Source organism: Ursus arctos, unplaced genomic scaffold, assembly GCF_023065955.2.
Source record: "Ursus arctos isolate Adak ecotype North America unplaced genomic scaffold, UrsArc2.0 scaffold_37, whole genome shotgun sequence".
Classification (NCBI taxonomy): Eukaryota; Metazoa; Chordata; class Mammalia; order Carnivora; family Ursidae; genus Ursus; species Ursus arctos.
In genome coordinates, this window is record NW_026623053.1 from 24,080,256 (window position 1) to 24,092,100 (window position 11,845).

The window sequence follows — 11,845 nt, forward strand, 5'->3', positions numbered from 1 at the left end:
TTTAAAGATTTTATTTATTTATGTGACGGTGCACAGGCAGGGGAGCTCCAGAGGGACAGGGAGAAGCAGGCTGTCCGGTGAGCAGGGAGCCCTACAGATGTGAGGCTCCATCCCAGGACCCTGAGATCATGACCTGAGCTGAAGGCAGCCACTTAACCAACTGAGCCACCCATGTGCCCCTAAATTTGTTCATTTTCTTACTATACTTTTGAAAATTAATTCCTCATTACTAACTTTTTTTTAATAAGGCAGTCTGTATTTCTCTCCCAGTGGTGAAATGGATCAGGTTAAGCTTCAGTATCCATTGATTCTGCAAAATCTAGATTTGTTTCCCATATTATTTACATACATTAGTGAAAGCCTTAAAATCCATAAAAATTCAGGTGTGAATAGCCTCAATCAGTTTTAAGAAACTTGGGGAAAAGTCCATAAGATTGGAGCATAAGGTACATGTACAACTATGTCTAATAATTAGATTGAAGAGGTCAGTCTGGGTCAGAATATGAAAGACTTTATCTAAGGAGATTGGATTTTAACCCGAAGGCAGGGTAAACGAACAGAAGTTATTTTGGCAGGAGGGAGATATGATGTTTACTATTTTGTTTTTCATGTTTACTTTTTAATAACATTTTTTTCTTTTCTTTTTTTTAAATAATTTTTTATTATGTTAGTCACCATACAGTACATCATTAGTTTTTGATGTAGTGTTCCATGATTCATTATACTTTTTTTTTTTAAAGATTTTATTTATTTATTTGACAAAGATAGACAGCCAGCGAGAGAAGGAACACAAGCAGGGGGAGTTGGAGAGGAAGAAGCAGGCTCATAGCGGAGGAGCCTGATGTGGGGCTCGATGCCATAACGCCGGGATCATGCCCTGAGCCGAAGGCAGACGCTTAACCGCTGTGCCACCCAGGCGCCCCTCATTATACTTTTTTTTTTTTAAAGATTTTATTTATTCATTCGACAGAGACAGAGACAGCCAGCGAGAGAGGGAACACAAGCAGGGGGAGTGGGAGAGGAAGAAGCAGGCTCATAGCGGAGGAGCCTGATGTGGGGCCCGACCCCTCAACGCCGGGATCACGCCCTGAGCCGAAGGCAGACGCTCAACCGCTGTGCCACCCAGGCGCCCCTCATTATACTTTTTAATAACGTTTTTGATAGTAGTATTAGGATTGAGATGGGAATAGTGAGACTAGAGGCTAGAAGCTCTTTATGTTTATCCAGATGAAAAATATAGAGGACATGAAGATGTATTTAGAAGGTAGAATCAATAGGACTTGATACCCAGTGGAATATAAGTGAATTGAGGTCAAAGAGATTTAGAATCTGAGTGGTTGACAGTACCATTAATTGGGATTAGAAATGCTGAGGGTGTTGATTCGTCGATAAAGATGACACAATTAGTTTAAGATGTTGTACAAAAGGTTCCAAATTTAGGTAATGTAACTATTTTAGCTCTTCAGCTTGGTGGTTTTGATTAAAATTTGCATATATAAATTAGTGTGTGTGGAAAAATGAAATGACCTTTTTCCCCCCCAAAACACTATTAGCCTTAAAATTAACCTATTTCTTTGTGCAAAGTTTTGGCAGTTGGATAGACTAATCTAGAATTGAGAAAAGTATGTGCTTGAGTTAAAGTTTAAAGAGTTACCGTAGTATGCTTATTATTTCTGTATTAAAAAGATTGGCCAAGAAGTAAGTGAAAATAGATGAGAACAAAATGCCAGGTGGAATCCTTGGCAATCCTAACATTTAGGGACCGATAGGAAGGGAGAATCCTCAAAGATGAAGAATCAGTCAGGGACTTGGAAGAAAACCAAGAAAGTGGTAACTCAGAGCCGAAGGCGAAGAAGGTTCTAAAAGGAAAGCATGGTTAAAGACCTTTAGTAGTGAAGACATTATTAGAGTATAGGCTGTACTATGAAACAAGTGTCCATTTAATTTTGCATGTAAGAGGCACTTTGGTGATTTTAATTAGGGCAGTTTCATTGGAGTGTTTGGCATGGATACAGATTCAGGAGTAATTGGGAGGTGGGGAAGGAACTGCAAACATTTGTTGATCATTTATAGATGATCATTTATAATTTAAATAGGGATTATATTTAATTTTAAAGTAATTTTGCATAAAAAAATAAATTTTACAAAATTGTATTGTGTCATTTTACATATGAGAAAGCCAAGACTTAAGGGAAAAACTGGGGTGCCTGGGTGGCTCAGTCAGTTAAACGCTTGCGTTCGACTCAGGTCATGATTCTGGGGTCTTGGTATCAAACCCCATGTTGGGCTCCCTGCTCAAGCGGGGAGTCTGCTTCTCCCTCTGCCCCTCCCCCCACTCATCCACATCCGCAAGTGCTCGTGCTCTTTCTCTCTCTCAAAATCTTAAAAAAAAAAAAAAGAAAAGAAAAAAGTTCCCTGAAGTCAAATAACTAATAATGGACAGAAGTAGGATTTGAATTTGTGCCTGTCCATGCCTTCTCTGTTGTAATTGCAAAGGCATGAAAGAAATAAGGATGTCTGTAGACTGTTTCATCAAGTGGTAGGTTTTTACTATAAAAAAGGATAGAAAGGGTTTGGTATTTTAAATCAGAGTTTTTTTTAAAGAGTACTGTGTAGTAGGAATTGAATGTGGGATCTAAAATTATGCTTCATATATACAGCATTTATTTTTATTGGCTTCTTTTAGATTTAAAGAACATGTACAGAATAACTTGCCTAGAGATCTGCTCACTGGCGAACAGTTTATTCAGCTGCGAAGGGAATTAGCTTCTGTAAATGGACATAGTGGTGATGACGGTCCTCCTGGTGATGACCTGCCGTCGGGCATTGAAGACATTACTGATCCAGCAAAGGTAACCAGACTTCCTGAAAAATCCTTCAGTGCATGAGAAACTAGACTTTATATCCCTTGACTGCATGTGTTGTATGACTTGTGTCTCATATAAAATTAATTTCTAATTAAGACATGTGGGACGACTTTAGCTATAGTGTGGTTTAAATACAGATTTAAGGTAGAGAATCTATTTTACTATGAGACACCTGGAAATAGCTTAGAAGGGACATTTTGCCGATGTGGTAATCTAGTCCCCTTTAAATACATGCACACACAACAAAGTGGTTTATTAGGAAATTCTATTATAAATTTTAGTATTGTTAATTGTACTTTGCAGATAATTGTTAACAGTTTAAAACCTATCACTATTTTCAGATTATAGAGTAGGTGTGGATAATACTTAAATGTAAGCAATAATATTAAAAAATTTTAGTATATAACTTGCTTGACTTAAATTTTTTTCTTTTTCTTCCCAAGCTGATTACAGAAATAGAAAACATGAGACATAGAATCATTGAAATTCATCAAGAAATGTTTAATTATAATGAACATGAAGTTAGTAAAAGGTGGACATTTGAAGAAGGTGTAAGTGTTTTTGTTTTGTAATAGGCTTCAAAATACAAAGATTAGGAATCATGTATTTTTCTTTCAGTTTTGAGTAATGTCTTTACTCCTTTTTATTTTTACTTATTTAAATACCATTGTCAATTTCCCATGATCAATTTTATCATTTTCCATTCAGTTTTAGAATCTTATAGAATGTATTTGGATTTACTCGAGTTGGAAGATACCTATTTAATCTGAACCATTTTATTAGTTATTTAGTTTTTTTTTTTTTAAAGATTTTATTTATTTGACATAGAGACAGCCAGCGAGAGAGGGAACACAAGCAGGGGGAGTGGGAGAGGAAGAAGCAGGCTCCCAGCGGAGGAGCCTGATGTGGGGCTATATCCCAGAACGCCAGGATCACGCCCTGAGCCGAAGGCAGATGCTTAACGACTGAGCCACCCAGGCGCCCCTAGTTATTCAGTTTTTTAAATCAACTTAATGAGTTCATACTTTACTTAACAGAATGCACCCATTTTAGATGTGTAGTAAAATGAGAGTTTCCCTCCACAGATTCTGATTCTTTATTTCTATTTTTTTAAACAGCTTTTTTGAGATATAAATCACTTAGCATATAGTTCATTCATTTAAGTGTATAATTCAGTAGTTTTTACTGTATTCACAGATATGTACAGCCGTTACTATGGTCCATTTTGGAACATTTTCATCACCTCATACAGAAATCCTTTACCCTTTAGCTGTTACCTCTTTACTCCCTTACCTGTGTGTTCCACCCCTTACCCCCAGCCCTAAGGTACTGCTAATCTTTCTGTTTCTATAGGTTTCCCTGTTCTGGCCTTTCATTTGAGTGGAATCATATAGTATGTGGTTTTTTGTTGACCGGCTATGAGGTTTGACATGTATACGCACATTACAGTGCACCACAGCAATCAGGATGTGGAACTAGTCTTTCATCCCAGAAAGTTCTCTTGGCCCCTTTTCGTTCAGTAACCCCCACCCCACTCCTAGCCCTAGGCAACTACTGATCTGCTTTCTTTCACATAGTATAATGAATTGTTCAGTTTTAAAATACTCAATAAAGAAAAAAAATTTACCGAACATAAAATTGTGTAGTGCCATTACAATTACTAAATAAATAAATGGAAAATACATTCTATTTATTCAATTCATAAAACCTAAGAAATTTAATTTTGAAAGTTTTTATCATGAAATGTGATTACAGTTTTTTTGGTTCACCATCATTAATTATATATATAATTTAGATAATTCGTATTGTTACTATAGTCATTCATTTTCGGGTGTTGGTATTGGTTTACTTTTATTCCTATGTCATACTTTATTTTGTATCATACTGTTATTACAGATTAAAAGACCTTATTTTCATGTGAAACCATTGGAGAAGGCACAACTAAAAAACTGGAAAGAGTACTTAGAATTTGAAATTGAAAATGGGACTCATGAACGAGTTGTGGTTCTCTTCGAAAGATGTGTCATATCATGTGCCCTCTATGAGGAGTTTTGGATTAAGGTAAGAAAATTAGATGCTCTGAAACTTGAACATATTATAAACATTGATCTAGTGACTAACCTTTTTTGTACTTCTGTTGAATGTTGTTCATATAACTATATCTGTTGCATTAGGAGATGGTCTGCTTGCAACCAGATTTGACTGCTGCATATGCCAACCTCGTTGCCTCTCTTCGTCCTTCCTTACAGAAACTAGTCTAGTGGTTCAATAAAGGTGCTGAATGGGTTTAAAAATAGAATTTTATCGTTCTGTCACATATTTAATGGCTTGTTCAACTGTAAATTATTCAGTATTTCCTCTGTTTCTATATATAGTATGCCAAGTACATGGAAAACCATAGCACTGAAGGAGTGAGGCATGTCTTCAGCAGAGCTTGCACTATTCATCTCCCAAAGAAACCCATGGTGCATATGCTTTGGGCAGCTTTTGAGGAACAGCAGGGTAAGAATGAGAAAATTCAGTTGATATTTTTGGGATTTTAAGTTATTCAGGATAAAGTTCTAGGAACTGAGTCTTGAGGGATGGTATAAAGCAGAGGTCAATAAACTTTTTCTGTAAAGGGCCAGATAGTAAATGTTTTAGGCTTTGCAGGCCATATGGTCTCTTTCCTGACGACTCTGCTATTGTAGCCCAGAAACAAATGAGCGTGGCTGTTATTCACTTTTAAATTAAAACAAACAAACAAAGAGGGCTGGATTTAGCCTGTGACTGTTATTTGCCAGTACCTTGATAAAGGATATTTCAGAAGGTGAACAAAAGCATAAACATTTAATTAACATTTCTAGGTAATATTAACGAAGCCAGGAATATCTTGAGAACATTTGAAGAATGTGTTCTAGGATTGGCAATGGTTCGTTTGAGAAGAGTAAGTTTAGAACGACGGCACGGAAATATGGAAGAAGCTGAACATTTGCTTCAGGATGCCATTAAGAATGCCAAATCAAATAATGAATCATCGTTTTATGCTATCAAACTAGCCCGGCATCTTTTCAAAATACAAAAAAACCTTCCAAAATCAAGAAAGGTGCTTTTGGAAGCAATCGAAAGAGACAAAGTATGTATTTGTATTTTAGAATATCTTTCATTAAAAAACAACAACAACAACAAAAAAACAGTGGTTGTTTCTTATTTTGGCAACTATGATGAAAGATTTGGTCTGTATGTAGTATGTTTTATTACTAAATGAAGACAACAGTCCCTCTAAACTGATGTTGCCATTCTTTAAAAAGTTTTCAAATTATTAGGAATTAAAAGGTTGAGAAAATTAAGATTCTTGGATTAAAAATTGTTGCAGACATTGTGACACTTTCTATTTCTCTCACATTTAGAAATTTTACAGCAAATTTACTGATTATTTTAAGTAGAGAACCTGGGAGAATACCTTGTAAACAAAAGCATGGCAGTTGTCTACGTTTTAGCAGCCATAGCAGTGAGATTCTCCTTTTCCAAAGTATTTCACTTAATTTATCAGTTGATAAAAGGCTCACTTTTTAGATTTTCAACTAAAACCAGGTCTGTTTAAGACCCAGGTCTATAAGAGTGTGTTTCCAGCTGCAGTTTAAGATCATTACAGTTGTAAAGATTTAAATTAATGGGAACTGTAGATGTTTTATTTTATATTTGTAATGGTAAGGTCAAGCCACATTAAACCCAAGATAGGATATTAGAGTTTTAACTTGGTATTTAACAGTTTGCATAATTTGGGAGATACTAGGATGATGTCATTACTTCTCAATGTGCTAATTAGATTTTTCACCTGTTTTGATGTATGCTCAAAACATTTAACATGAGTTACATTTTAATATGATTTTCAGTATTTTTCAAATTTAGACATAAAAGTTAAGGCGTTTTAAATATCTGTGTTCTAATCAGAATATCTTAGAAATATTATTAATTGATACTGCTTTTTACACAGGAGAATACAAAGTTATACCTCAATTTACTTGAAATGGAATATAGTGGTGACCTCAAACAAAATGAAGAAAATATCCTAAATTGTTTTGACAAAGCTATACATGGTTCATTACCTATTAAAATGAGAATTACATTTTCTCAGAGAAAAGTGGAATTTCTTGAAGATTTTGGTTCAGATGTTAATAAGTAAGATCTTAATTATTATTTATTTGCATAGTAAATGAGCATTGATGATTTTGGATGGGAGTTGATGATTAGTAAAAATTAATATGTTGTTAAATTTAAAATGTTTGCCTAGGTTACTTTTTCCTCATATATATGGAGGGTAAATTCAATTTTGCAAATATGTATGTGTTTAAATAGGATAGATGGTTTGTCTTTCCTTCAAAATTGTTTTCAAAATTTTAGCACTGTAATGTAAACAATGAGAGAAAGCAGGAAATAGCAATCCCATGAAAAAAGAAATGGGTCAAGGATTGAACCCTAAAACACAGAAATAGGATATAGGCCACTAAAGGTGGATGGGCCTAATCTGAAATAGGGATGCTGTTTTATCTCTGATGGAGAAAATGGATATGGTTGCACAGATCATGCCTAATGGACTCAATTTAATGCACTGTAAGAAGCTGAAAGTTGAGGGTGGTGGAAGGATTTACTCTAAGGGGTTTGGGGAAAGGAGAAGCTTACGATTTATATTTGCAAAATAGAAGAGTAGAAGTATTGGTTAGAGTATTGCTGCTATTCTTTCTTAACTGATTCTAGTAGGGAACTAGCCCACTTCTTAGTAGGCATATCCCTTTTCTAATTACCCTAATTTAGAGTAATTTCCATCGAAAGAGCTGTTGATAAAATGAGGATTAATGTGTCTTTATATATGTGTGTATACATTTTTGATGGTTGAGTAAAACTTTAGCTAAACTAAAAATTTTAACATAAATTAATTTTAATACAATTGTATATATGCGTTTGACACATTAAATGTGTTTTATGAATTATCTAATGTAAAATATGTAAGTCTAATGAAGGTATAGGTACTGTTTTGTTGTTGGTAGTGGTACTGTGCTTTTAATAGATGAAGAGAAGCTTAAAGAGAGTAGAAGTTTTTCCAAAGGTCAGCTAGCTATTATTTCATTGTACAACTGGGATTAGAACTTGCTTCAAAGTCTATGCTTCTAACCACCTGTGCTGTATATTTAGTGTCTTCTGTTTATTTTGAACTGAAGAAAGTTCACAAAGGAAATGGGATATTTAATTCCAGGTTTTAGTCTAGTGGATGGTATGATGATCAGAGGAAATAATGTAAGTATATGAGGTCGCACAAAACTTTTAAAGAAGGCTGTGACTTCTGTGGATCAGAATGGATTTGTCATGCTTCACAGAGATGGGGTTTCATTTAGGTACTACTGGATTCTGACAAGGAGAGGATAAAATGGTGGAAGAAAGGGAAAGTTCATTTAAAAGTAACATCTGCTTCACTGGAGGGCTTTTGAAGTGGAAGTGTGATGTTGGTTGTGCTGTGCATTGCCGGTTAGGCCCTTGCAAATATATAGAGTGTCTGTATATCAGGTCTAAGATTGTTGTCGTTGAAATTTAATAAGGGAATGATTGAAAAATAAATGAGCTTAGAAATTAGAAACTTAGAAATTTAGGTAGCAGTATAACGTATTGGTAAGAATTGATATTTAATTCAGACAAATATATGATTAAATCCTAGCTGTGTCACTTATCATTTGTGTATTCCTTAGTTTTCAAATTTTCTCATGTTATGATTGAATCTCTCTTATTACCTAACCCACAGTTTGTTAAAAGTCTTAAAAAAAACTTGGTCCATTTAAAGTGCCTGACGTTGAGTAAACACTCAACCAGAGATTGGTGGTATTAACAGTTTAATAGCCTCTTGAACATTTTGGGATTAGAATTACTGGTTATCATTAGATGTGCATATATGCAGACTGCCCAGCAAAGTTGTGTATGCATGTAAAGTATATTAAGGTCATTTCTACAGAAATGTTAATTATCTGTGTTCAGGTTTATGATTACTTTAAAAAATAAGGCCATTTGTCTTCATAAAAAATATTTCAGAAAATGGTAAAAGGAAAACAAAATCTTTAGGATTTTACAGTCAGTTTGGCTTCAAGTGACATCGTTTTTGAAGTTCTGAGTTCCAGGTGAGACTTACAATGCACATAACATGTTAGAATTTTTTTATTTATTAAAAATTATCTTTTACAAAGAAAGATTTACTTGAGAGAGAGAGAGCACGTGCACGCATGAAGGGGGAGGGGCAGAGGTAGAGGGTGAGTCTTAAGCACACTCTGCCCTGAGTGCAGAGCCTAACATGGGCATGATCTCATGACCCAGAGAGCATGACCTGAGCTGAAACCAAGAGTCGGATGCTTAACCAACTGTGCCATGCAGATGCTTCCTAAAAAATAATTTTTTTAAAACTGTGGTAACACTTACATTGTAGTTTTATATTAGTTTTTTTTTAAAAGATTTTATTTGAGAGAGTGCATGAGTCGGGTAGGAGGTGTTAGGAGGGGGCAGAAGGAGAGGGAGAAGCAGGCTCCCCACTGAGCAGGGACCCGGATGTGGGGCTCGATCCCAGGACCCTGGGATCATGACCTGAGCCGAAGGCAGACGCTTAACTGGCTGAGCCATCCAGGTGCCCCTGTAGTTTTATATTAGTTTTAATTCAGTTTATCACATGGCCAAAGTTTAAATATACTTTATCTCAACTGGTGTCAAGTGTCTTTAATAAACATTGTTACATTAGGTCTCAAAGTACATAAATTACAGAATGGTCAGGACTCATTCTTTGCACTGGAGAAAAACACTCTCTCAAGGTCACTATTTTAGTCGTGTAATAATTTCGTAGGCATGCTCTTGCCATTTGTTAGAAATGATAATCAAAGGTAGCTTTTGACTAATATCCCATCAACTTCAGCCAACTGTAGTACAGAGAACAGGCATTTTTCTAGTAGCTCAGAAATCCCAGGACTTACTAAATGTCTTGGTTTGGGTCATACTATTGGTCGGGTGTATATAGTACTGTAATTGGCCAGTCCTGAATCCCTGAAGCCCCATTTGAATCACATGGGCTGAGAAGGAAAGTTCAGAGTAGTGGTTCCCCAAAGAAAATACACTGGAAAAGGTAGCTGGGTGGTTTGCTTATTGGTTCATTTAAAAAAAAGTCAGTGGCTGTTCTTGCAACATATCTTTGTTTCCAAGTGGAAGTAAATCCAAAACATTGTAAGTTTGGTTTTTGTATATTCCAGAGGATTTTTTTTTTTCCTTCCCTCTCAGGCTTCTGAATGCTTATGATGAACATCAAACACTCCTAAAAGAACAGGATTCTTTAAAAAGGAAAGCAGAAAATGGGTATGTAACTCCTTGCTGAATCAGGAAGGGATGCTTAAAAGAAGACATGTCATTGTGGAAATTTAAAGATAAATATTTTTACATGTTACCTTCATGTTGTGGTAATTTAGATTTTTTATATTCATGATTTAAAAGAATCATACAAAACTGAGTGGTTAAAAACTTTACTAAAACAAATATACATTACACATTCATCCATTTGTTTTAAAAGTACTGACTTCTGAGACTTTTGAAAGTTTCTGTTTGTCCTTTTATTTAGATCAGAAGAACCCGAAGAAAAGAAAGTTCACACAGAAGATACAACTTCATCATCTACACAAATGATTGATGGTGATTTACAGGCAAATCAAGCTGCGTATAATTATAGTGCCTGGTATCAAGTGAGTTCGTATAATTGAATTTTTTGTTCTTAGATGTTAATTAGAAAAGCATAGATTAGGTGTTTTTGTTTTTTTTTTTTAAACAAGTACTTCTACTCCAGACTTATAATAAATTGTCTTGTGGTTAAGTCTTAGAATTTTAGGAGTGAACACATGCCAGTTTTCTTAAATGTATCTGCTTTTCAGTTCTAGCATGCTAACATGTGTGCTTTTTCCTTTCAGTACAATTATCAGAATCCTTGGAATTATGGACAGTATTACCCTCCCCCTCCAACCTGATGAGAAAATATATCAGATGGAATGTGTGAAAAATACGAAATTATTTTTTTTTAACGAGGGATGTAAACATAGCATAAACTTGTTGTATTTGATAACTTGTCTTCCTGTTTCTGTGTAACATGATTTGTTTAGTAATAGGGGAAAATGTCACTTAGTAGCTTACCACAGATACTATTTCCTACCATTTATAAAATTTACTTTTTATTGGAGAACTATTTTTTTGATTTTTGCATTAAGTGGTCTAGAATTCTTTTGCAATGCATTTGCAACAGAGTTTTGTAGCCTTAAGGGGTAGGAAAAATCAACTGACTGCAAATCATGTCAGTGTAGTACAAGATTCTGAAAATACGTAAGGGCTGGTTATTAAGGATTTACCTCTAAAAAAAATGGATTTTTAACCTTTGATGACAAGGTTTTGTCTGTTTGATTTATCCTTGTGAATTTGGATTTAACTGCAGAAAAAATACACTATTAAATACTATGTCTTGGGATAGAGATTATAAATGAAAAATGGAATGTTTGCATCCCTTTTAAAAAATGAAAATCATATCAAAAGTATGTTGTTTCAGGAGACTTTGTATTTAGAATATTCATGTAAAACTTGTGAGCAAGCTTTCATTTTGATCAAACTGATCATCTTCATTTTTGTAATAAAACTGAAGACTCCTCAACAAATTGTTATGAATTTATTGGGGGCGGGGCTGGATTACCTAACAGTATTTACTTATTATTAGTAGTGGTTCATTGGTTTTGAATCATACTTTTCTTGAATTTAGTTATCTTCTTGCCAGAATTAGACCAGTTAGCTTTTTGCTTCCTCAGTTTCTGTGCTTGTCTTCTCACTATACAGAATACTTACTTTAAAATTTTAAGAGGAGGGGCGCCGGGGTGGCTCAGTTGAGCATCCAACTCTTGGTTTCGACTCAGGGCATGATCTCAGGGTTGTGAGAGTCAGCCCTGGTG

At 35.0% G+C, this 11,845-nt stretch overlaps 1 protein-coding gene and 1 non-coding gene across 6 annotated transcripts in view; both read left to right on the top strand.

Moving 5' to 3' along the window:
* PRPF39 (pre-mRNA processing factor 39) overlaps window positions 1-11,557 on the top strand; it is a 37,114-nt gene extending 25,557 nt beyond the window's left edge. For all 5 annotated transcript variants that reach the window (XM_026513658.4, XM_026513659.4, XM_048218883.2 and 2 more), the window contains 9 exons: window positions 2,687-2,852; window positions 3,311-3,418; window positions 4,764-4,928; window positions 5,243-5,369; window positions 5,714-5,982; window positions 6,844-7,028; window positions 10,149-10,223; window positions 10,483-10,603; window positions 10,826-11,557. In XM_026513658.4, coding sequence (XP_026369443.1) covers window positions 2,687-2,852; window positions 3,311-3,418; window positions 4,764-4,928; window positions 5,243-5,369; window positions 5,714-5,982; window positions 6,844-7,028; window positions 10,149-10,223; window positions 10,483-10,603; window positions 10,826-10,882 — 1,273 coding nt within the window. In that variant the 3' untranslated portion in view covers window positions 10,883-11,557. The remainder of the gene's footprint in view (window positions 1-2,686; window positions 2,853-3,310; window positions 3,419-4,763; window positions 4,929-5,242; window positions 5,370-5,713; window positions 5,983-6,843; window positions 7,029-10,148; window positions 10,224-10,482; window positions 10,604-10,825) is intronic.
* On the top strand, window positions 6,060-6,145 carry LOC113266247 (small nucleolar RNA SNORD127). The gene has a single exon (XR_003320332.1). It is a non-coding gene; the product is annotated as a small nucleolar RNA SNORD127 (small nucleolar RNA).
* Window positions 11,558-11,845: the final 288 nt, after the last annotated feature.